Source organism: Sycon ciliatum, chromosome 9, assembly GCF_964019385.1.
Source record: "Sycon ciliatum chromosome 9, ocSycCili1.1, whole genome shotgun sequence".
Classification (NCBI taxonomy): Eukaryota; Metazoa; Porifera; class Calcarea; order Leucosolenida; family Sycettidae; genus Sycon; species Sycon ciliatum.
The window spans coordinates 23783834-23810424 of NC_088651.1; the positions used below are offsets into that span (position 1 = coordinate 23783834).

Here is a 26591-nt window from a genome sequence, read left to right on the forward strand (position 1 = left end):
GGTGCAGATCGCAAGATATGTCCTGGCAGGCTGTTCCACGTTGGGATGGCGCAATCGGGCAATCCATTGCGGAGGCTGCTTCGGGTGCGTGCCGGGAGTGTTGATTTTAGCTGGTTCTGGTGTTGCTAAGCGATCTTAGCAGACAGCCTGGTCGATGGTCTGCACGGAGGGGGTGGGTCGGCTGGGGCTTGTATAATGGCCTTTTAAGGGGATTCGTCGGGAGAAGATATGTTAGCTTGAAGAGGAGCGACAGGGATGCAACCGTTCTGCGGTGCTCCAGGCTGGGAAGCCAAACTCCCGGGCCGATGATCTTTAGCGCCCTGCGCGGCATCTTGTCCAGGCAGGAGGTACTGGATGGTGCCCATCCACCCCAAGGAGCAGTAGTCCATCAGAGGGCGGACAAACCCCTTGTACACAGTTGTGCGACCTCTGGCGTCTAGGAGGGGGGGGGGGGCAACCTTGGCAAGGAAGTGGAGCCGCTGAGCAGCTTTGGTTGCAATGGAGTGGAGGTGAGTTGAGAAGGACAGCTGGGTGTCAAAGGTGACACCGAGCAGTTTAATCTCCCTCTTCTCCGGGATGGCAATTCCTGCGAACAGTACTGGTGGCATGGCTGGGGGTGGCTTACGGTGGCCAATGGTCACCGACTGAGACTTGGATGGCTCAAATATCACTGTCCAGTCTGCGCCCCACTCAGCGACGCTGTCCATGGCGGCTTGGAGCTGCACTGTGGAGTGGGCGATATCGGATGTATTCTTCCCATTCCGTACGTCATGTATGAGTGAAAGTTATGTAACCATCATTGCCCCACCATCACTGCGGCGTCTCGGTGCAGCCCCTTCTCAGTAGTTGTCATGTTTCGTTTGTCCTTGTCTCAGTACCATTGTCTGTCATTATTATTTACGAGTTGTGTATGTGAACATAGTTAAAAAAACAAAAACAAAACAAAACAAAAAACATAATTCTCTCGCTCTCTCTCTCTCTCTCTCCCTCTCTGTCTGTCTCTCTCTCTGTCTCTCTCTGTCTCTCTCTGTCTCTCTCTCTCTCTCTCTCTCTCTCTCTCTCTCTCTGTCTCTCTCTCTCTCTCTCTCTCTCTCTCTCTCTCCTCTCTTTCAAGTAAAATCAACAGCAAGAAACAGCAACAAAACAATCACCGTATGAACCTGCCCTAGACAACTAGCTTGAACAATATACTAAGCTAGCTAAGCTCGTTGTGTGCTGCTCAACACAATGGTATAGCCGGCGGTAACGCGGAAATGCGAACTTAACTTTACTTTACATCTACACGTACATGTACAATGTAGGTGAAAGACGCATCCCCCAAGGCTGCGGCGCGCATTGAGTATTTCGTGATTGTTGCACATTCCGCCGGCCGGAGCCAACCCTGCGCTCGTTGAAAACTACCTGAGAAAGCAAGATGGTAGGTAGGTAGGTAGGTACATTTTTATTTGAATTCGCAGAACCAAACGGGCGGTGTCGCCCAATTACATGGAAGCGAATGGAAACAGTAAAATATTGTAGGAAATAGCCTAACATGATAGCAGGGTGTAGTACCAAGCAAAGAACGCTCAGTCAATGAATAACGTTAACGTTAGAATACAACAACGGGCAGGGGGTAAACAGCACATGACTGGTTCTGTGGAGTACCGCAAACGTTCAAAGATTCCTGTAGTGTTCAGTAGTGGGTGCTACTGCTAGCAAGACAGAACGGGAGGCAGGCTTGTTTGAACTGGTGGTACTGGGTAATACCACGCACGTCGGATGGCAGGGTGTTCCATAAAATGGACCCGCGAGCGGTTGGACGGTCGTGGCCGGCTTTGGAGGCAGATTTGGGCACTCGAAGGCCCAAGCTGCGTTGCGCGCGCGTTGTTCGAGTACTGGTATCAGGCAGGGTTTAGTAAAATACCATTAACTAGATTCACACCATGCACCTTGGACGCGTGTAAGGTCAACAAGTCGTGTAAGATGACATGCAGCGTGGCTGCACAAGCCAAGATGCTCATCGTAGAGTATCTCAAAAATGGGCTGCCGCTCTCTTGTCGACGTCATTCAAATCAGCAAACATCACTCCAAGAAGGCTGTTGCTGGTGTAGATACTTATTTGCAAAGTACATGTACATGTACATGTATAATCCTCCATGCACCTGTTTCTCTGACTAGCATACTCCAAGAATTTGCTCTCGCCGACAAAAGGCATAAACTCATTCCCTCACTCAGATGCATTGGGACTGTGCCCATCATTGTGGGTTCAATGATTTTAACCTGTGATGTGATATGGAACGGAAACGCAAGGATGCACACTGTAACACTTCTACTAACAGGTCTCACCCCATGCCTAGCACCATGCCTAGCACCATGCCTAGCACCATGCCTAGCACCAAGCCTAGCACCATGCCTAGCACCATGCCTAGCACCATGCCTAGCACCAAGCCTAGCACCATGCCTAGCACCATGCCTAGCACCAAGCCTAGCACCATGCCTAGCACCATGCCTAGCACCATGCCTAGCACCATGCCTAGCACCATGCCTAGCACCATGCCTAGCACCATGCCTAACACCATGCCTACACCATGCCTAACACCATGCCTAGCACCATGCCTAACACCATGCCTAGCACCATGCCTAACACCATGCCTAGCACCATGCCTAACACCATGCCTAGCACCATGCCTAACACCATGCCTAGCACCACGCCTAGCACCTCAGGTGCACCCTCTACAATCATTCAAACTACGTTAGTTGCCCGCTTTCACACTATCATATTCATCATAATTATTATACTTATACACGTATTACGTGATGGGTTAGCTTGATGAAGTCGATTACTCCATGGAAACGGCTTTTCCGTTACACGCACACTGTTAAAAACTCATTGTTGGAACCGTTCGCAAATGCCCGCAGCCGTGTGAATGTGAGAGGTCCACTATCTGTGCATCGGTGGAATATACCGGGCCAACAATGGAACATTATTCCCGTAGCTATGCAGAAGACGTTACTTCAGTAACGTCTGGCGCTAGCCAGGGTCCACACAGCTTTAATTGGGTGTTTGTTTGTGTGTTTGTTTGTGTCACGCCTGGCGCTATCCGTATCTGACGGCAAAAAAGCATAGGATGTTATAAATTTTTCAATTCTCCTTTTTTCTTCAGGCATATCCTGGGATTCGAACCCGCACTATCGCCCTACATGCATTCCCCCATACACTTCGCATTCATACCCATTCTTCCAAGTTGCTTTACGTTATTATCTTGCGTTTGAAAGCCCTATTTGAATATTGCGGGCAGCTGTATGTGGCCAGCTGTGTTTGATGGTACGGTACGGGAGACGGTGTCGTATTACCCTCGATCGTACCTGTCCCATACCTATCCCCTACCGTACCGTGCCATCAAAGACGGCTGGCCACAATGCATATTCAAATAGGGCTTTCAAATGCAAGATCACAATGTGAAACAACTTGGAAGAATTAGTATGTATGCGAAGTATATCATGGGATGCATGCAGGGCGCGCGATAGTGCGGGTTCGAATCCCAGGTTATGTCTTACAAAAAAAGGAATTTTTTAAAGAATTTATAACATCCCTATGCTTTTTTTTTGTCTAGATCATCAAGGCAAAAAAGCATAGCGTAGGGCCCTGAGCTTCCAAGCTCTCTCGTTATTGCCAATCCTACTGGAGTAGACATGGCTGGCGATGCGGCCACAGGGCTCGCTCAGGAGAGCGCAGATACAGATAGCACTGCCAGGCGAATGCCTTTAGGCCAGGGAGCATTACAAGCAATGTTCCAGCAATTGTGTAATGGTTTGTACTAACGATTGAATGATGCAAAATGATACTAGTACTGTACATGCTCCACCTTCAACTTGGAGCCATGCAAGCTCAACTTCCGCGATTACTGAAGCGTTTGCTTATGCTGAGGGAGGGTGGGATTCGGGGTTTTGTTGTGGGGCTGCTGCTTGGCTCCGCAGCCGGTTCTGCGCTTTCACACTTACACGACTTTGCGCTAACGAAGCAAGGACAGATGGGGAACAAAAATTACCTTTTACCAGCGCAGGATGTTATCTGATACGATACAGAATACCAGCAGCTTGCAAAGTGACACTGAAAAGTACATGTCGCTAGTATGACATAACAAGCCTACCTTGTGCGGTTGGTCCGTGGTCGCCCAGCCGTTCAAAAAAGATCTAAAATCAAAATTGAAAACAACAAGACAGGGGCTTAGGGGGTTTGGACCATGGCTCTCAGATACCGGGCAGAGAACAGCTGAGTGACGTTTGTTGTCCATGTGGCGATCATTGCGAAAACTGTTTAGAGTTTGGACTGTGAGGCTAGGCAGCTGGTGTTCATAATGATAAGTATTACTACTTCGGCGGGTTGTTTATAAGTCTCTGTTGAGTGTAATGACGAGTTCAGAACTTCAGTCGCTGAGTGACATACCCTCTTAGTCCACCAGAAAATATCCACAAATTCTGGGTAAGCGAATGTACAAGCTCTTTTAAAAGTATTTTCAGCAAAACCCGTGCTTTGGTCCTAGTATTCCCTTGCCCGAGCCTGACGGGACGCGTAATCGGCATTCTCCGAGACGATCCCGACCAGTGAGGATGGGTTTGAACAAGACAGCAAGGACCGATTCGCTTTCTCAGGTAAGAGATGATCAAACACTCTTGACTCTATCGCTCTGTTCTCCATTTCCTCCCGCGTTGGGACCATATACAACTCGTACGAGACTCGTAAGTGTGAAAGCTGCAATATTATTGAGTGGAGGCAGAGATATCCTCTTTGCAAGAGCCCCAGGATACAGTTCAGTTTCGTGCTGATCATGAGAGAATCCTGAGCTTCCCAAAAGCAAATTTACTGTTCTGTCTGCGTATGACTGTCTATGTCTACAGTACCAAGTAGTTGAACAGCCCTCCTTTTCATTCCTGTCTTATGATGGAGTAAAATCGTCTACTAGTACCTGCCTGTCCCATCCCCAAATATACAGTGTACAACTGTACATGTAGCACTACTCAACCTACCTAGAGTCAGTTTTCATGGTTTTGCGAGTGCTGGATACTACGATGTACTTATAGCACTCATTGCAGATTCTCCCGTGGCATCACGACGAATATCACTTTTGCTGTTTCAAAATTTGCCAAGACTCCGACACTCCGACCTAAGAAAAGTCCTTTGCATCACGTTTGACTGTTCACCCCGAGATGAAACATAGCGATACCCGATATTTTGTATTTTGTCAGGGAGCGACGATTTTCGCTACTAGCGGGACAATAATATTTGTATGAGTTCTCGGGCAGAGAAAGGTTCTATGCCATGTTGTACGAGCCAGACCATTGGATTGGCGAGAAGGCATCGGTGCCTGTTCATTTAAAGAAGAAACTAAAATACTAGTATTGCAGATAGGGCTGGTTTGGCAATCGCTTTTGTTTTAGGATTTCGGCTGCATGCGTTACTATGCTTGCATTGTGACAGCAGAAGTTCTGTGACTCTCAGAGCAGCAAGCACCGTCCTTGCATAGTCATTTACAGTGCAAAAACTCTCACAGCTCATCAAGCGCTGGAAATGGGCTTGTGTCAGTGCGGAACAGTTGGAGCACACATGACATGCCCGACAGAGGTATCGTGACGCTGCTGAATTATACAAATTAATGATAACGATTGGCGCCATGGCATTGACTCAGTGTGACAAAGTTCAGCAGTAATCCAATGAATGTAATCCTCTCCCCGATCTTTGAACGTCTTTCAGCTACTACCTTATAATTGTATGTATAGTAAAACAGCCAATATTATTTTGTCCTCGTTCTGACGGCGATCAATCGGAGCTCGCTGGCAACCGCGGCACTATCATAATATTTCGGCATCGCACTAGTGTCAGTGTGATCAATAAACAGTGTTAATTGTACACTTCAAAAGCAACAGCCCAATGAATAGCCAGGGCAACGTTAGCTTGAGTGAAGTAAACACTCGCGACTCCTGAGTCTTTATTGAAGAGAGTAACCAGTCTACAACAGAACTTATAATCATTGGCTGTGAGCGTTGACATCGATTGGTTCTATGGACCTTGCGGTCACGTGTTACAGTGTATGTTGCAGTGTATGTATGAACTATGCATTGGCGTAGCACAGTAGGTAAAGAGAAGCGAAGGGCGGATAAGATGACAAATCAATTAGCTACTGTAAAATGACTTCAGCGCAACTTCGAATGTTAGGTTATGACCGCACAATACAAGTACATAGACCTCGTGATCTGCCACTTACATGAACTAATCAATGGGAATCGATCGAGACTAACTAGCGGACGGGAACAGACGGATGCAACTGTTGACAAAGTAACCATGATTGCATGTATAACTGCATGTATCGTTCAGCACCGGTAGCTCTCCTTCAGTTAATTAACTTGTGGAGCACTAACCCGTCCAATTGGAGGCTATACATGAACATCACAGTCATGTACATGTACATGGCTTGTATGTATGTGTACCTTGTTTTTGTTTACATAGCGTTCATAGTTTGGTTCAGATGGTCACAACAGACCGAGGCTCTACCAACCGTATGGATGGTTGCAGAAAGGTCACTGTTTTCGAACACGGTGTCCTCCGCCTTGTTTCATGCTGCTGTCAAACTATGACCACTATGTACACTGTACATGTACATTGTACATGTACATGTTGAAAACTTACTTAACCACTGTCATACAAGATCCGTATAGACTATGCACAGTCTGCGGATCCACATGTACATGTACATGTACATCATGGTAAACCTGTGGCTGTCTACATGTACATTATGTCATTGTACATGAGGAGATACAGTATCATTGTACTGCAAGCAAAGTGCACAAATGAGGCCTCCCCGCCAACGAAAGGGAACCTATTTGTTCCAATTTGTACTCGAATCTCAAATTCAAATTACTCAAATTACTCAAATTTGTTCCAATTTGTATGTTTGGTGGATTGGAAATCTACTGCAAATGGACATGACTGTATATGCATGGTTATGTGCTTGGAGCAAATGCAAAATAATTATTATCACAATCATGTACTGTGAAGAAGAGGTTGGTGCGACTTCGGCGATAATTGGGGAATTGTGTGTTGCTCCCTACATGAGTGCTTGCGCTATTCCTGCCGACTTGAATTCTTACTTGACCGTGCTGACTCACGACTGCCTTCCAGAGCACACGAGAAGTCCATCGAACCTTCCACTCACTCGGCAAACTTGCAAGAAAGCACCACTCCCTGCTGAATACACGGTGTTTCGAGGAATTCACCCCTCATCAGTTGAGCTTGAGTAGGCTGAGGAAGATTTTGCCTAATGAGCACCACTTTTATAGTGCTCTCCAGGCACAAACATCACCAGGGATGCAAACTTACAGAGACGCTCCGTTTCCAGCGCGGCCAACACCTCGTGAACACCAGATAGCAGCGTGAGTCAGTGTCGCTCATGGAGGTGCTGAACAAACGCTGAGGACCGTTGGCCGTTCACCCACGTAGGAAGCGGAGACGTTATAGATGACGAGTCCCGGGTTTGTATTCCTGTGCATACGGCATGGCAATGTTTGTGATCCAGTTTTAGAAATGTGAATGACTTGATCTCTTCGGGCACACGTCCGAACCATTCAGCTCATACCCGTACATGTATTACTTTTACTGATTGTGATTCTCAATGCAATTGTACATGTATGGCCATTGTAAAGCGGACGTGTGAACTTTACTTTTCACTACAGTAGTATGTACAATGTACAGAAATCAGTCAGAATGTTCATATGCCTGCCCTCTTTTTGTGTCCATCACTTGCTCGGGTGAGATTCCGTGATGAGCACGTGATGATCACAGCATGCATGGGTCGTGTACATCTCGTGCCGCTCAGGCATTACGCTCATGCACAATGTCAATGACTACATGCATGTTCAGGTGTTCAAACAATGGTTGGTACTATCTGGGACGAATGCTTCCAGCAAATACTTTTTAATGTACAATGTTAATGCTTGATATCCGGATAACATCAGCAAGAGTGCTTTGTGGCAGAACACTGAGGGTTTCGTTGCTATTGAGTATCATGGACCAGTTGTCTAAAGTCCTCAAGCTGCTTACAGTGCTCAATATCCAGTGGTCAGAGCCAGTAATACAAAGATTACACAGCAACGGAGCAAACAAATCTCTTTCCGCTGTTACTCGGAGTTTAGTGTGAAAACACTCATCCGACAGCATGGGACATGTCGAACAGTCCCATCGCCAAGAGCCTCCAAGTGCACTGTGCTAGTGTGTTTAAAATGTTACTTTAAAAAATTAGCACCTTTTAAAACAACAGCAGAACCTTCATTGTCTCCTACATGTATATGTATATGTTCATGCAAATGCACTCGTGCCTGTACAATGTGGAGTGTAAAGTGTAGTTTAAAAGTAAGTTTAAACCCTGGTCAGGAGATACATCAATTAATATAGAATTGCGCAGGAGACAGGGACTGTCCTGTGAAAAACGCTCCAGTTGTGCATAACACACGCGCACACACACACACACACGGACATAAATGTACAGATGCACACGCCGTGCTGATACGCCAATCTGTAATTTCACAAGTACTTCGCAGTAAACAAGTAGGCAGTGATTTCTTGTGAAGCTTTTGTGTTCAATCTTACATTTCAATTGAGTGTTCTATTCTTTCCGAATTGCGGTTTTATTTCTCTTTGGTTCTTACTTGATGGTTTCACGCGATTGGCCCAACTTGTGTTGTGAATAAACCCGTTCTCAGCGTAAGCACTAGCCATACTGATGTTAACCTGCTTTTCTTGGATCACGATATACATACATATACAGTACAGTAAAACCTGTCAATGCGACCACTCGGCTAAGGCGACCACCTGTCCTGAAGGACCACTGAAACCAGAACCAAGGTATGCTTTTTTCCAGTCAAATGACCCTGGATACAGAGACCACCTGGTAACAGAGACCACATTTCGAAGATCCCTTACGCCGCCGTCTTAGACAGGTTTCACTGTACATGATTGTAGGATTACCGCAGGTCATGGAAGTCCTGTCTACATGTATACAGGTATGCCTGCCCTAGAGAAGCCCTTGGCAGCGCACTCTTTACATGTACGTTTCACAACGGGTCGCGGTTATCCGGAGCCACTGAAAGTACGAAATACTTCCAAAATGAACACCTGGCTGGCTTATCAGGGCTTCAGATGTGCTACAGGAATGCGCGAAGCCCTAACCCACCAAGCTGGAAAACTCTGTTTCGTCGCAGAACTGCTGGGTCACAATGTGTTCAGGGTGTTCAGCAGGCTGTATTCAGGTAATTAGTGCCTGATCGGGGAGCAGACAAGGGTCCTTGAACTAGTTGAAGGCGCTTGACTGCTGAGCCAATTGTGTACTCTGACCATTCCTTGATAGCGCCGACGAGTGTTTACTTTCTGTTTTAAACCAAAACTGAGTTGTCAATGTGTAACCTACATCTACATGACAACAGTCAACGCAGATAGAGTATTGTACGGTATTAAATATAAGAAGACCTTGTATTGTAGAAACGCGTTTTAAGTACCTGGAGAGTGAGACTGAGTACCTGTAAATCAATATCGGCATTGCCACTATGCACTGTAACAGGAAGCAGCTAGTACCACGGCTGAGACCGTGACAAGGCATCCCACAGCCACCAACCGCAGCGAAAACCTGTTGTCGATAGACCTGCTTATTCCCTCAACACGGCGAAGTGCTATTCAAGGGTTCAGAAAAAAAACAGAAAACGAAAACACCCCTTTAAAACACGTCGTGTTGAATACCCAAGTGTTCATGTTGCGTAGCCGCCGCGTCAGACTTACATTGTTCATGTTGTACAAGTATAGCACTGCTCAATGCAATCCAGTCGCGTCGCTCAAGTACGCACCGGGCATTGCGCAGTCCCTGGGGCTAGGCTGAAGATTCTGCATCAAAGGAGAACGCCTATTCGGCGGCGCGTGCACAGACAGCTTTGAATCCTTTGATACGAAAAGGACAAATTGCGCTTGTGGAACGCTACAAAATCTGTACGCGACGTGTTTATCATAAGGTTTTTCTTCGGGCGGTACACCTAGGCATTCGTGCAGATAGGACATAGCATGCCGTGCGGTAATTGGACTTCATCAGTTGTGTTTTCGATGTCAGTGAGAAAAACTGTGCTTCAGGCTATTCAAGCTGCATGAATGAATGGACAAATTGGCAGAAAGGTTCACAGACCATAATAGTGTACATGTACATGTCGCACATGTAGGCGTCACACGTGTGCCGGAGCGATTTTCGCTCTCCAAATCTGAACACTGGTGACCAATGGTGTCCTGAGGTCTAAACAGCTAACAATAGACTGGCGTGACAACTGAGAACTTGATTTATTAGAACAGTAATACTCACTGGTTTGAGGGAAAGACACAATCGAGAAAGGTCTGTAGAAAAAATCGACTGTCACCACCAGGATTCAAACCCGGGACTTTCGTTTGAGGCCAGCGATGCTCTAACCACTGAGCCTTAGCTCAGTGGTTAGAGCATCGCTGGCCTAGCCGTCATCCCAGCAGAAACCGCCCAACATTTCCTTCAGACTTCGTAACCCACACTTCCTGTGAATCCACACAGGCGGGTGGGACGCAGCCCTCATTGTAACCCACACATTTCACGTACAAACTAGTACGCGGGGAGCCCCAAGTCATCAAAATATTCACTGGTTTGGGGGAAAGACACAATCAGGAAAAGTCTGAAGAAAAAATGGACTGTCACCACCAGGATTCGAACCAGGGACCTTCGCTCGAGGCCAGCGATGCTCAATAATAATAATAAACATGGATGGGTTGCGACATGGATAAAGTCTACAGTTGATGCATAATTACATGTATAATTATAATACTCTTGTGACTGCAAGTGGAGTGATTTACATGATGCACATGTATACGGTTTGCTGCGCTACTTTACACGGTGGTCTGTTATCGCGTCCATCGGTGCTTGGTTGGGTCCAGCGGATCGAGCACGGCCTGTCCCCATCCCGGTACTTTCCCGATACGACCCAGCCCGACGTTCCTGAAGCCAGCCGTAAAAGCTAGAGTAAAAAGGGTTGTATTTTCTTGGCATCCTGGCCTGAAAACAGAGTTCGGGTCGCGCGGGTGCGAGTGTTTGTGCACAGTCTTATGTATAGTATAGACGGACACAATGGTTGCAGTAAAGAATATCAATTACGCTATCTCATTATACTCAAGTATTGCTCAGGTAGCCTTATGGTGGACGACAGTTGTCAGTCAGGGACAGACATCGAGCTGTAGCTATAGTTCTTCGTTTCTTTCATTACCTCTGCGCGTGTGTGTGTGCGTGTGTGTGTGTGTGTTTATGTGTGTGTGTGTGTGTGTGTGTGTGTGTGTGTGTGTGTGTGTGTGTGTGTGTGTGTGTGTGCGTGTGTGTGTGTGTGTGTGTGTGTGTGTTTACAAATACAAGGAACTGTAGTAGTGTACTGATCACAGTTCCAGGGGGTTAACCCAACATTTTTTGTATCATCATACCACTTGAATAGAACATGGCTCTTCACAGTCGTTGTGGCCCGATTCACACGGACCATGTACATGTACATTGTACATGATTGTACACGTACACGCACATGCATAGTGCGTTTATCGTAACAACAGCCATCAAAAACTGCCTGTCCCACAGCTGCAGTCGAGTAACAATACAACAGCCTGGTGACGGTGTAAACGCAATTATTTTAGTTTCGGAGAGAAATTTTGTAAATTTCTTCCAGGGGCGGTTGCACTGTTGCAGGGGATTGCACTGTGTAGTGTTGCGCCAATGTAATTTACATGTACGTACATCTAACCATGGTCAAAGGAGGAGTACCGCATCTACGCCTATGCAATCCGGCAGTGCACTGTCAGACTGCGCCGCAGGCACCATCCATTATAACACGTTGCAAGTGCAACCACGTTAGCTCTCCACAACACAAGCAGTAAACCGTCACCATGCGGAATTGCACTTGCAGGAGCAGTCGTGAAGCCGAAATTCACGCAGGGTGTGTCGGGGTTTTGCACTTACAATTCGCTCGGGTATCTGGTGACGGTAACAGTAGGCATAGTATCCTAATATCTGTGCATGTATTGCGTGTAATACTCGTTCTTGAAGTTTCTTGAAGCTTCCAAGGCAACCATGTGACTGTACAGTAGGTGATATCGCAGAATGTAGCAAAGTGGAGTGATAGCAATTTCACCTACATGCACACTAATGCATACCCTGTTAAGTCCACTGAAAGCGACTGAGATCTTGGCTGGGGGTGACATTTGAAGTGTAAAGTGCTAGCGTACCGAGTCGGAGTGCAATCACGCTGCCCGTGGTGCCTGTTTTCGCACTGAGGCGTTTGATGTGGATTGCTCCGTAACTGCGTGCGCGCGTGCGCGTGCGTGTGAGTGTGCGTGTGTATGTGTGTGTGTGTGTGTGTGTGTGTGTGTGTGTGTGTGTGTGTGAGGTACACATCCATAGTCTCTTAACAGGTAGCGGTGTATGGTACATGCGGGTGCAAACAGTGATCTCATGAGCACAGAGACACCTTGGAACGCAACCACAGAGTTGTCTTGGAGTATACATAAATTTACAATGTACTTCCGTCCGGTCACAGGTTGACTGCATTTTGAGAGAATTTTGCCCTGCGCCAGCACCGCGAGCGCTTGTTTTGTGTGTGTGTGTGTGTGTGTGTGTGTGTGTGTGTGTGTGTGTGTGTGTCTGTGTGTGTGTATCTCTACAAGTACCCATCTTTCACGAGTGCTGACACCGATCCATTTCCCATGCCATTGACAGGCTTGTATTGTCTCATGGGAATACATCAGCACTCACTATGCCTGACATCGTGAATCACAGGTATCACGCGTGGCTAGTTTTCTTAGTAAGGTAAAGATCGCGTCTCGACCACACATGCTGCCCATTCATCCCCTGGACACTCAGTCATTGAGTACACGGCCAGCGCCGCTACGAAGAGCACCAGCGGCGGCTTGCAAGGAACGCCGATAAAATTAATGAGCTGGCCGTGACCATGCAAGATTGACGCGATTGCGCTATAAAAGTGGTTCGCTCCCTCCCCAAAGACGGGAGAACAAGAGGTTCTGAATGGTCGAGACGTTTGCTCATTGTGGTACGTGCTACAAGTTAGTGTCTCAAGCCAATTCCTGTTATCTACTGTTAAGAACATCACGTGAATGCAAAGGGAAACAGAATCAGGTACGATCACTAATTACTTGATAAAAACATAGCGAAGCTGCGATAGAAGCATACGTTTCGTGTGAGACAATACTAGTATTGACTTGGAAAGGTATTACATTTTGTGAGCATTGTCCTTTTCACATTGCGAGAACAGAGCTACCCCAAAAACTGCGCACTAGTGACTGCTCAGCTCAACATCTTTATTAACCTGACCAGAAGTTCGTAGCATTCCCACGCTTCTTGTGTTTCTAAACATAATTTTGATCGACCGCAACATGCACACTCTGGTTTACCCTTTTTAGCAGAAAACACAACACAAGTGCTGTTATGACGAGGCGAAACAGGTTGATTCCTCACTAACTCATTCTGTTTGGTGTTCCTTTCCTGATTGTTTCAGAATTCAGAGCTTTCCGAAGAGGAGCGGTTGGAGATGACTTCTGATGCAGCACATCCTGGCCAGGAAACCCAGGTATGACGGGGATCTTGTTTACGATACTAGTAGTTGGCATTGATTGGCTATCACCTTTCATGTCACATTCATTTGTTATTGGCAGGCATTGGACGAGCCAGGAATTATTGAATAGGTACTAGTAGTAGTAGTACAAATGGAAATCCGGGGGATCTGTACTTACAATTGCATTCAATACTTGCACAGCAATGTCAAACCAAGCCCTAAATCATGCCAACTGATGAGTGTTTATTTTAGCACGAAACTCTGGGTAATGGCAGAAAAGGACTTGATGGTGTCATTTCTGTGTCACTGTTAGAATTGCATAACTGGTTCTGTCCACTGGACATAGAGCACAAATACGCAGCCTGAGGATTGTCTATAATTCCATTAATGTACATTGTTTCCCCTCGCCATGATCGTGCGCAACAAGGCAAACGATCGCTTTACAGCTTTGACGGATAAGAATGGTTTGAGTAAATGCTTTTATCGATGCTTTTCAGTCCATGGGGGTACAATGGGGCTTAGAAATTAGGTCGTTGTTCACGAGTTGCCACTTTACCTGAGGTCGTTGGTGGCGAGTTTGGCTTAGCTAGTGGTTTGTCACGAGAAGTATAACGAATTGCGTAATTGCAAGACGTAGTAATAGCCCGTTGCTGAGCGCTACGAGCACGAGACGTCCGTCCCTTCGATAATGTGTGACCTCATGTCACCCTATGCTTTCATATTGTGTTATCGAGCGATCTTCATCTTTCTGTTCTTTAAAATTGAAAAAAATTCATTACCTATATGCCTATCAAGCTGGTCATGTTGATTGATATTCTAAATATAATCTACTTGTTTTTTTGTCCATCACCATTGTTCTTGCTCAGTCTGCAGCTATGACAGGAGAGGATGAAGTAGTACAAGAGACGAAGCAGTCGTACGAACAGATACTTGAGGACAGGGAGAAGCTCTCACAGACGGTGTTGGGTCTGCGGCAAGAAGTTGCCAATCTACAAATGAAGGTATGATGAAGGTGTTAAAGACTTCAGGATACATGTATTAGTATGAGCAGGTGATGCATATGTGCGCGTATGTGTGTATGTGTAAATGTGCGTGCGTTTGTGTACATTGTATGTGCTTATGTGCGTGTTTACGTGTGTGCGTGTATGTGTGTTTGAACGTCGCTGGTATTCCGAGAATGCAAGCCAAGTACATGTCCTGTCCAAAGAGGGCTCAATACAGGGTTGCTGGGGGTCCACAAACACACAAGGGGAACAGGAAGAAGTTGTAAGGTGGCGTTTCTCGCTGGTGGTGGCCCACAGTGGCCATGGCGATACCAAACACACACTGTAACAGTTCTATTGACATAATATGGAATTATATTATCCGGAAATTTTAGTTGGTTTGTGCGTCTATGTTAACCACCACGGATCATGGCTGCATGAGCTCTTTTTGATGCAAGTACTGTATTTTCACCAACTTTCAATGCGGCTCTATTTTCGGTACGTCCGATGCATTTCTCCCGTCGTGGTTGGCTATAAAATCCCTGCAATTGCCATGCAAAGTGGTCATTGGCTACCCCGCAATAAAATTCAAAATTTCTTTTGTTCCTAAATTTCAATACCCGCAAGAACACAAATACACCTCATTCGTTACGGAATGGCTTACTCTGTACCTTAAAAATATCTGTTAGCCTAACTTGGTATTTTGCTCTCTCATACATGTACCTGCGCCTTTGATTGAGCACCTGAATTTCTGAAATTAGAGTATTCATCTGACCTGTGATATAGAGAGCGGAGTCCTCCGGTTCGGTTCACAGATTCCTTCCTATACCACTGCATACATACCAAACTAGCCGTGCATCACTGTTATCAGTTGTCTGAAGATTGCCAGCTGGCATGAAAATATTAGTTACAACAATCCAGACGAGTGGTACTCTGTGACTCGTGTGACCTGTGATGTATATAATATATTTTTTTCTCTCCAACCTGTATCTTACTTTGTTTACGGTAGGTAGTTCGCAGAGACATGGACTTACGGGCAGAGCGTGAGGCTCGGCAGAGACTCCTGCGTTGGATACAAGCGCGGCGACAGAGTGCGGAACGCAAACTGCTCGAGTCAGGCAGCAGAACGGGCAAGGACGACGACGAAGCCTTGACAATATTCTGGATCAATCAGTTCAAGAATACTCCCATGCACGATCCTGGGGCGCGGCACGGACCTGAAATGACCAGCGAAGAGCAGGAGGTGAGATTCGTTGGGTTTTGTCTGACCGTGGAGAATTTTCTAAGGCCTTTTTAAATTCCCAGCTCCTTCCTTCCACAGGTCACAAGTATTCGGTCGAGGTTATCTTTATCGACCATTCCATGGTGCAAACACACTAAATAGTGTCTTTTGAAACACGTGACAGGTGATCGTTGTAAGCAAGTGGCAGGTGGCTATTGTAAGCAAGTGGCAGGTGGTCATTTGTGGATAGGCTCACATAATTACACATGTTATCTGTACACTTTGAAATGACGGTACCTGCATAGGCATAAACGGCACTTGAGGACTGTCACTATCTACAATACCTATTGAGCCGGATATGACCAGACCCTTTAATGAGGAGGCGGGTGACTTCGTATTGCAATAGCGGCTCGTGGCACTTAACAGTGTAAACAGATTCTTTCGACGGTCTACGTTTTCACAGCACTCCATTAATGAACACACAAGAACCGTTGACCTGTGCCAAGCACTTGGCGGATATTGGTGGAGAAATTGACATAATATTCTACTTGAAACCAAAAGAAAGTGAATGAAATTGGCAGAGCCATACACACTTTATAGCGGGCACCTCCTCAAATTCTGCTCCATTGTTTTATACCAAGCATGCGTAAAACATACATTGAAAGAACCAGATTCTGGCGGTTTTTCTGCCCGAATTATTCGCCAAGGGCTGCACGCGCCTGGCATAGAACTGCACCAGTTCCAGCTAGCAGTATGGTAGGACGAGCTGGTATAATCTCAACACCACTGCTGTTGCGCTGCCTTCACCATACATCCAAACACGGAAACTTTTGGGATTATTGTAAAAAAAATTAACAGAAAATCGATGAACACGCTTTCACATGATTGAATAATTATACGGAACCTTGATTTCAGCTCATCTCGTCTCTGGTACAAGGTTGTCTCTGGCACGAGAATAAGAACGCCTGGGCCCAATGATCACTATTGTGTTTATGTTCTAAGTCAAGGAATGCTTTGTTTGTTGTATTTTGGGATTTCCCCGACTGTCTTCAGGAGTTCTTGGCCAGAGGAAGCTCGGCAGCACGCCCCAACTCGACCCCAACGGCTGTGACCTGCCGCAGTGTCGCGAGCCAAGCCAGCAGATCAGCATCTCAGCCTACAAATACGCACTGGAAAGGAACACTGGCATTCACAGCGCCACCTGCCCAGTCAAGTGTGGGCGATCGTCCTCGCCTGGAGGCAGCTCCGGGTCTGTTACTGCGCTCCAAGAGCGATGGAAGCACTCTGACACATAGCGAATCAATCCCAACAAAGACAGATTGCAAGCGCAGCCACCATGAAATCCCTGTGTTCACAGATGGACACAGGGAATGTGCAAGCAGTCGGCAAAGCAGTTTATCATGCAGTCAACGTCTTCGATATTTCCAGCGGACTGATCATAAATGCACCGGTGAACGCACCCAGGCAGTAATCAGGGCAGGTGGTGGTCGTGCACCAACGAGGCACTTCTCCGACCCTACTCCTGACGTAACGTCGACGGCCACATTCGCCCATGGCAGACAGTCGTCTCAACAGCGCGCTATAGGTTCGGCTGGCAATCATAGACCCCAGCACAGCTCAGTGCCCCAGGTGTGATGACACCAAGCCTCAATGCCAACGGAGTGTCGCCTGCCAACTTAACTTAACCATGCATGATACATGTATTCGCATGTGTATGTGGCAGTGCAGAACGTTGCCAATGGTCAAGAACATCACCAGTTTTAGTATACCAACAATGCTATTTAAACAAAGACTTACAAACTTTCTTATTACAACCCTTGAGATTTGGGTAATGCTAATCGTACAGGACTAACATTCGGCCGATATCAATTGCACGTCCTGTACTATAGCGCATATGTATGGCCTTCCTGCCCCGGAATGGACTTCTACGGCCTGGCCCACCTACATGTACATGATGATCATGCAGTCATGTAGTAATTCCAAAAGTAAACAAAAGAAGAAGAAAAACGTGTACCCCAGTATAATGCTACATTTTTTTACTACTATTCACAAACCCAACTCGTAAAAATTAAATAATTATCTGGACAAAAACAAACAGCTACAGAGTACATATGGTGCTGCGGTCTCTAGTCGGTGGCTGACTTTATTCGACGATACTAGTACTGGTACATGATTGCACGTGTCCTGTACAATCAGTCACATCGTCATGTACATGCAATGCACATGTGTCTATAGTAATATTATGCTACCTAACGAAGCCATGGGGAAACTGTACTTTATAGACAAGGTATTACCAAAGAATAGAAGAAAGACCGAGGAACTACAAATTTCGCTTATAATATCCACTAACACCACCAGCAGCTACTAAACAATCAGCTCATGCGCTAACATTGGACGACACTGACCGACGGTACTGACGTTCTACAAATAACTACCGATCAGCTCTAGCACATTCCTAGCACGTCCCCTACTATATTATCAAAATCATTCTTCCCAAATTTACATCATTGTCTAAGTCTCTCTTCATGTTCCGAACTGCTATTCTATGGAACTGTTTACCCCCCAGGCTAACATCGGAAGCCTCGCTCTATAAGTTCAAAGCTGCCCTCTGGAAATTTACAGCTAACCATGCTTATGCAATCAACGGAATTCCGCCTCCTTGCAGTTGATTTTCCCCGTTTCGCTCCTCATCAATCCCTACTTGTCTTTGTACATACTGGTAGTTGTAATGTTTTTTCAATCAAATGAACCCCCGATAGGCATATTGGCTTTGGGTCAAGTTTCATAATAATAATAATGACAATAATTTAAATATGGCAATAAGTAGGACGAGCTGAAGCGACATGTGGACTTCTTTATTAACAATATAAGCGATGGAGACGATGCAAGAAACAACCTAAAGGGTAAGGAAAAAATACATGTAAGAAGACAAAGGCAATGGAAAAAGAAAAGAAAGATGATTCGAACAAGTTTTCGTACAACACTCTTCAGGAATCACCTACCTTGATTGCTATTTCCTTTGTTCTCATTTTGTTCTTTAGTACAACGGTGATTCCTGAAGATTGTTGTACGAAAACTTGTTCGAATCATCTTCCTTTTTTTTCCATTGCCTTTTTCTTCTTACATGTATTTTTTCCTTACCCTTCAGGTTGTTTCTTGCATCGTCTCCATCGCTTACATTGTTAATAAAGTAGTCCACATGTCGCTTCAGCTCGTCCTACTTATTGCCATATTAAAATTATTGTCTCCTCGTCGAATTTTTAAATAATAATAATAACGATTTTTCGGTGGCAAGTATCCACGCAAACACACATCCAGTCAAATAAGGCACGTGTCAAAAGTATACGAACATTTTTGGGACTCAGAACGACACAAAACTCGAAGGAAAATAACCTGACCTTTGCGTAGAGAAAGAAAATGTGTTGTCGCTGCAATTGTTTGGTGTTACACCTCTTCGAGGTGTTAACAATGTAACTTAATTTGTCGACTATGTTGTTGTCACTATTATTACTTTCCTTCGAGTTTTGTGTCGTTCTGAACTTGATGATTTCCCACCTTGTCACGAGTGTTGGTATAATAGCACTCTGGCAAGGTACGTTCGGGCCTGATTGGAAATTTTTATTTCCATTGCTATCAGGTTCGGCCTCATTTCCTCTGTGCTGCGCTGATGAGTTCAAAAAGAACGAAACAGCATGCTGTCCGCAGATTGAGTATTTCGCTCCTGCTCTTGTAGCAGTTGAGCACTCTTGCGTGGGGTAGTGCCTTTGCTGTTTGCGTTATGCAGAGCTCACTGACTTGTCAGTTTGAGCACTCTGGCAAGGTACGTTCGGGCCTGATTGGAAATTTGTATTTCCATTGCTATCAGGTTCGGCCTCATTTCCTCTGTGCTGCGCTGATGAGTTCAAAAAGAACGAAACAGCATGCTGTCCGCAGATTGAGTATTTCGCTCCTGCTCTTGTAGCAGTTGAGCACTCTTGCGTGGGGTAGTGCCTTTGCTGTTTGCGTTATGCAGAGCTCACTGACTTGTCAGTTTGAGCACTCTGGCAAGGTACGTTCGGGCCTGATTGGAAATTTTTATTTCCATTGCTATCAGGTTCGGCCTCATTTCCTCTGTGCTGCGCTGATGAGTTCAAAAAGAACGAAACAGCATGCTGTCCGCAGATTGAGTATAATATCATTATAAAGTTATTATATTATTATTATATTATTATCTTTACGCTATTATACGTTTGAGACTTTCCAACTTGAGCTCTCTCTCTCTCTCTTGCGCTCCCTCTGTCTCTGTCTCTGTCTCTCTCTCTCTCTCTCTCTCTCTCTCTCTCTCTCTCTCTCTCTCTCTCTCTCTCTCTCTCTCTCTCTCTCTCTCTCTCTCTCTCTCTCTCTCTCTCTCTCTCTCTCTCTCTCTCTCTCTCTCTCTCTCTCTCTCTCTCTCTCCCTCCCCCACCCACTCTTGGTGCGTCTAGGCGGCTATGAATTCGAGACCCTAGGTCGGCGGAGCTCCCTAAACCTCACCACCACTGCCACGATTCAGGTTGTGCGTGCTTCCCCTAGCTGCATCTCATGTTTGGCATAAAGTGGTCTTTGTAAAAAAAAAAGCCACTCACTGTACAATCCTTGAAGAGAAGGGACCGAAAACGTTCGGATACTTTTGACAAGTGACTTATTTGACTGGATGTGTGTTTGCATGGATACTTGCGACCCCAAACTGACCTTCGTTTTGTAAAGTGTTATCCGCCTCCGACCTCTTTAAAAAATAAAAATAAAAATAATTGAGAAGTAGCGAAGGCCCCGGCCATTATCGAATACAATGCACCACACCACCACATTGCGCTCTTGGCCGATTCAAACTCTGTACTCACTTCACCATCACCACAGCGAGGACAATTCCGGTATATAGATTGATATTGACAATGACCCTCCAGACAGCTGTTTCGCTCCTCCTGAGCTCATCAGTGGAGGCTACGATGTTGAATGAAAGAAAAATAGGAATAGACTGATCTTTATAGGGCTAAATTGGCGCAATTGCGCTCGTTCTGCATAGATACGTGACATACCCTACGAGACAAAAGTGACAAAAGTGATAACAAGGTCAGATGATAACGACACCTTGCACAATGCACAAAGGTGAAGGGCAGTATGTACACACAACATCATAATATTCCCCTTGTCATTGAGCACTTGTGCTCGTTTGGATGTGAGAATTCAAATATAATATACAAACAAACAAACAAACAAACAAACAAACAGAGGCGAAAGGCTGTGCACCTGTAACTTGAAAATGCGGTCAATTTACTACAACCCACCGCGCTGGATACCATCTTGCATTACACCCAATGCCGCTCGTATTTGTGCTCCGCCCGCACAACACAGCAAACAACAACAGAGTTGCATAGCCAGTGGCTGGCAATGGCGAAGTGTGAAAGGAGGTGGCATGTTGCACCCTGGTTTAGCGAAATCCTCATCCTCACAGTCGTCTACCCGCAGGCTCTGCAAGCTTCCTGCACCTCATATACAAGTATCTCTAATTCGTTGCAGCAGTTCCTGCAGAGCAGGACCAGACGCGTGAACTGTTCCAAAACTTTCGATTTGAAGTGAAAACTTGGCTTCTAATGATAACAGTTACGCGATCTTTGCGACGATCTTCACGAGTTTTCGTACAACTCTTACATGTCCATGGGCCGATGAATCGGCCTGGTGTGAACCAGATTTGTCCAACGGTTGGCGCAACAGATTCCAGGTATTTATTGAGAGAAAAAAATCCAGGGCCACAACAGCAGTCAGCTTCCTCGATGATGCGTTCGGCACGGAGTTGAACGAGCAGGAGGCCAACAACGAGCAGGGCAGTTTTCAATAATTTGCAGTGGAGCAGTTTGCGGTGGAGCGGTCACTGATTGCAGTAAAGCGGCGAGTGTTTGCAACGAAGATTCCCGTCCACAGTTGACAAGCGATGCAGGCAGGAAGAAGAAAGGTCGTTATGGAGAGCGTCCGCCAGTAGACAACTTAGCACATGTCGGCATCCACGCCACGACCGCCCAGACTACCGGATGGAATATGGGCATTGATATTCAGTAAATTACCCGATGGATGGTATTACGTTCATCACCTAGCAACCGTCTGTTCGCAATTCGCGAACGTCGCCGCCGGATATAAAGGTAGTGTGTGTGAGAAAACGTATTTTGATTTCCGCCGAGGCACTGGCAGCCCAAGAAGGCGATTTCTTCGCTTGGCTGAAACATGCGGCAAGTATGTGAAACAGTTGGAATTGGTGGGAGAGTGTTTCATGCCGTCACCCACGCCAGGCATCTCAACAAGTGCGGTAGTGAGTGTTTTGCATTTGATGCCTAAACTCGCAGTGTTTGACTGCAGTATGTGCTTCTTGGGGCGAGACATCACCATCCTGAATGCGCTGGTTGAGTGCCAGAACTTATGGCATGTTCGGATTACCTTAGCGGTAGGGGAATCAGGCACTGCTTCAGGACCTGACTGTTTTGCCTTTACGGACACGGCAATGGCCACAGTGGTGTCATTAGCAGCCAAATCTACACTCGAAATCAATTGTGTCGGGTGGTGTGACATTTTAAACGATGCTGGTCCTGCGATTAAAGAGCTGCTCCAACGAATAAGAGACAATGACGGAAAGTTGCAAAGCCTTCGTGTATACTCCTGTGAGGTCGAGGATTTCGCAAAAGAATTCACTCGATCACCGTTGTGCAACATTCCACCTGCTTGCATACCTAGCGGCATTCCGCGCAGTGCAACATGGTACCCAGCTCAGTGCCTTCAAGTCAACTTAATGTATGATGGGTTCCCGGTCGATGTTACCACCTATCCCTATCTCAAATGCTTAGTGCTGACTGGTGATTCCTTTGTCCATCTTCGATCAGACGAGTTAATCAAAATCCTGCAAAACAATACTCGGATCACGCAGCTGAGTGTTGCTGTTGCAATAGACCTGATGCTAACGGAAGACACGTATGACGCGAAGTTCTTTGAGAACTTCTCGCGTCTAGAGAACAAGTTCTGTCACCTGGATACATCTCACTGGAGAACAACAGCGCCGTGTGATGTATTTGTTAAGATGGCCGCACGTTTCCCGTTGCTCCGTGACTTCTCATATGTGTATCGCTCACATTCGATGGACGCTGACTGCACATATCCAAGAGATGGCAGTAGAGATAGTGCTGAGGCGCTAGTGGCTGCCTGTCCCAATTTGTCTCGTCTAACTATTGGCGGTGCGATTGGTATACCAAGCCTGGACACAAGTCGCGGTGATTATTGGACCGGACGGGAGAGGATTGTGCTTCGCGACAATTTCGGAGCGTTGACCACACTGGGAAGATTATCCCGGCTGCAATCGCTGTCATTGCAGGGAATGTCGTTGAACTCAGAAACAGACCTTGAAACGCTGGCATCTGAGCTTCCAGAACTAGAATGTCTGCACTTGAGTGACATCTGTTGTGAGCCTTTCGATTACATTCCCGGACTAGGTAACGCAATCAGCAAGCTTCGTAACCTGAAGACACTGATTTTACGGGATTCAAATCTTCAGATAGTTGACGTGCTTGAAAGTGTGGGGGAACTAACTCGGCTAGACAATTTCAGCCTACACACCGACACGTCCATTCCAGATCATACTCTCACTGCCTTCATTGACTCGAGCCAATCGCCGCTTAAATAATCAGTGAAAACAGTGATATTTTCCGTAAGCACCGCGGGGGTGCTGGCTGCTGTTCCACTCATTTCACAAACCAACACACTTACCACGACATATTGCGGTGGAAGGGTTACGAAAAATTTGACTCCTTTTTTCCCATGCTGTCACATAATTCGTCTTGTATATACTCGTACCAATGCGGTTTGCCATACACAGTCTAGTGTACATGTACGCGTGAGTATGGTGTGACGCGTGACGTACATGTACATTTTTATGTTGCATGTGGGGCTTGCGAGAATACGCGTTGTTGGATGGTGAGAATCTACTTCCGTCAGTGTGTGGGTGATTGCCACGTGAGTGTTGCGCATGAGCTGGATATGTGGAGCAAGTGTGGTGTACGTCGTGACTGGGAGTGAGGCTCTTCGAGTGGGAGTTTGAGAGTGATTCGTCCACAGTGTCCTTGTCTTGGTTTTGGGCAGGTGTGTTGTACGTGCTCGCTTTTCATTTGTTGTTTCGATTCGTCCATGCGTTAAGGAGGCCTGGTTATAACCGTTCATTGTTTATTAGTTTGTAGCCTTTTATCTCGTTGCTCCTTGCATAGCCTGTGCCTCAGCTCTTCATTTCACCTGTCTTGCAACATCCCCTAAAATACACACTTGGAAAGCCAAAATGAGCTCGATATTGTTGTGCCAAGGCCCAAGGGGCCAGGGTCAGGGGTTTGAATCAACACGAGCAAGGACGGCGCCCAACACCCGGTGGGCAAACCTCGGCATCAACCATTATTCCGCTGGGGCCAGCAACAGATAATTGAAGCTACATGTACCTGTATATATATAAAACAGATTGAGTATATATATATTGAGTATACTCAGTAAGACTATGCCTGCAGCAAAATAATTATTACGAGGGATCCATTGTTTGTTGACATGTTTATTGAGTATATAATTATATAAATATATAATATTATATTGCGTTCACACATCAAAATGATTGCTTAAGGTGGCAGACTACCCAAAAATTCGCTGAAAAACCGAATTTGTAAATTCATATTGAGTGCTACGTCATTTGAAAGAGCATGAATAGCTGCAAATTCTCTGAAAAGTGTGTCCCGATCTGTCCACAGTGTCAGCTAGCTACCTTAACCCCCGAGACAGTCATCCTGCTCAGCTCAAAAAAATTTGTTCTGCGAACTGTAAAGCTTGGTCTTTGGTCAACTTTGCTCTTTAACCAGTGGATATTTACTAGTCATGTGGTCTGTTGGTAACAGGACTGTTGCGTCTGATTAAGTGAAATGATTGAGGCACAACAGATGAGTATAGAATATGCACTCGTCTGCCAAAGCAACATTCGAGGGAATATTCATTCGAAGAAACCACCATTTGTTGCATCAATGCTTCTTTACCTACTTTCTCCCATCCACCCTATTCACACCATAAATTGTACCTACTGATCGGTTCCCCGAGCTTGTGTATGGAAATAGAGTTTTACGTCGACCAAGACGGCTGACTTTAAATTGCAGAACGGCTGCTCCGATACGAACTCTAAAATCAGAAAAATAATAATGGCTACAATTCCCAACCATCCCACAACGAACTGATCGGCTACGTCATTGTATTGCAAAACGTTTCCATCTGTTCGAACAACATTCATGATGAGGTAGGCAAAAAAGCATAGCGTAGGGCCCTGAGCGAAAGAAATAAACTTTCTCTTTGTATTCGAGGGTAATTCGACACCGTCTACCACCTTGATGACCTCGGCAATAAAGCATAGCGATGTTAAAAATTTTCATTTCTCCATTAAAAAAGAAGATAATATAACCTTGGATTCAAACCCGCACTATCGCCCTGCATGCATTCCCCGATAAACTTCGCATACATACTCATTCTTCCAAGTAGCTTCACGTTTTGATCTTGCATTTGAAAATCCTATTTGAATATTCAGTCCATGCGCCAGATTCAAAAAAGTTGTCTAAAAGAAGGCTTTTCATTTTTCGCACTGGGCAGTTTGCGGGTACATTTTGAGGCGCATTCTCAATGGTGGGCAATTTTGGAATATGGTTTTGTGTCTATGGCTCGTTTGTTTTGGCATTTCACTACATGCTTGGTGAGCCTAACAATTGCGCTTAGGCGTGGCAATGCAATGGTGTATTGCGTTTTCAGTCAGACGACATGTTTCGCTATGGTCCATACTCAGCAGGCGTCGAATTTGACTATTTTGGAAACATTTTTTTCAGGTGCAGGCGTGGGGCAAGGCTTTCACTCCCGGCCAATGACACTATTTGGCATAACTCAGCCCTATGAGCACGTCACCAGGCCCTTGTAGTGTCCAGCCCATATTTACAAAAAAGGGACTGGACTTGAAACTTGAATGTACGGATAGTACTTATTCACGTAATGACCATATGCAATAACTCTCGCGAGCTACACGACAAGTACTCGCTGCAGAATAACTTAATGATAATCACACCATAATGCCATTGTGGTGCACCGTGATACCAATGACAGCATTTTATCGGTGACCAATTGCCTACTGGGTCGCTCTGTTGCCGAGAACGTCACCTTTGCGGTCTGTGGAATGACCCGCGACACAGGCAGCCACCCCTGACACAACGCCAAACACTGAAAGAGCTGACTGATACGGTACATAACAAGTTATAACATGATAATGCTCATCTTCAGCAAAACCAAGACATAAAACAGTGCTATGATAAACTACCCCAAGTCACCGGAACAAATACAGTGCATTACACATATGAATAGAGATTACACTAGTACATGTATCAATGTATATTGTATACCAATCTTAGAGTAAGAAAACAAGAAAGATGGAAGTTATCGGATCTATACCATCAGAGTTGGCAGCTATTATGTATATGTATTGGATTCTCCTGGTGTGCCGAATGATGCTGATTGTGTGGTTGAAATCGACCGTTGGTTTGCTGTCGTCAGGTTCAATGTCCGTACCTTCACTATCTCACATCTACGGCATGTTATAGTCCGCATGACTTGGATCACAACGCGATAGTTATCCACATGAGAATGGTACTAAATCCAGATTCCTAAGGCCTTCTTCATTGCAGTTGGTGCAATATGTTCACAGG

General features: G+C 45.8%; 1 protein-coding gene across 2 annotated transcripts; it reads left to right on the top strand.

Moving 5' to 3' along the window:
* Positions 1 to 4364: 4364 nt before the first annotated feature.
* Positions 4365 to 18593, top strand: LOC135824575 (uncharacterized). 2 transcript variants are annotated; one of them, XM_065337310.1, is made up of 5 exons: positions 4365 to 4632; positions 13576 to 13647; positions 14499 to 14633; positions 15625 to 15858; positions 16891 to 18593. In XM_065337310.1, exons 1-5 carry the CDS (start codon positions 4591 to 4593, stop codon positions 17470 to 17472), a joined length of 1065 nt encoding a protein of 354 aa, XP_065193382.1. In that variant the 5' UTR covers positions 4365 to 4590; the 3' UTR covers positions 17473 to 18593. The 2 variants fall into 2 exon arrangements, with proteins under 2 accessions (XP_065193382.1, XP_065193381.1); XM_065337309.1 differs by lacking the exon at positions 4365 to 4632 and adding an exon at positions 13048 to 13196.
* The last annotated feature ends 7998 nt before the right edge of the window (positions 18594 to 26591 follow it).

Excerpts from the sequence above, each read along its gene's own strand:
- LOC135824575 (XM_065337309.1), top strand. The coding sequence starts at position 13,086 with ATGGTCGAGACGTTTGCTCATTGTGGTACGTGCTACAAGTTAGTGTCT. Across the intron at positions 13,197-13,575 it reads GCAAAGGGAAACAGAATCAG|AATTCAGAGCTTTCCGAAGA; the intron begins GTACGATCACTA and ends TGATTGTTTCAG. Across the intron at positions 15,859-16,890 it reads TGACCAGCGAAGAGCAGGAG|GAGTTCTTGGCCAGAGGAAG; the intron begins GTGAGATTCGTT and ends GACTGTCTTCAG.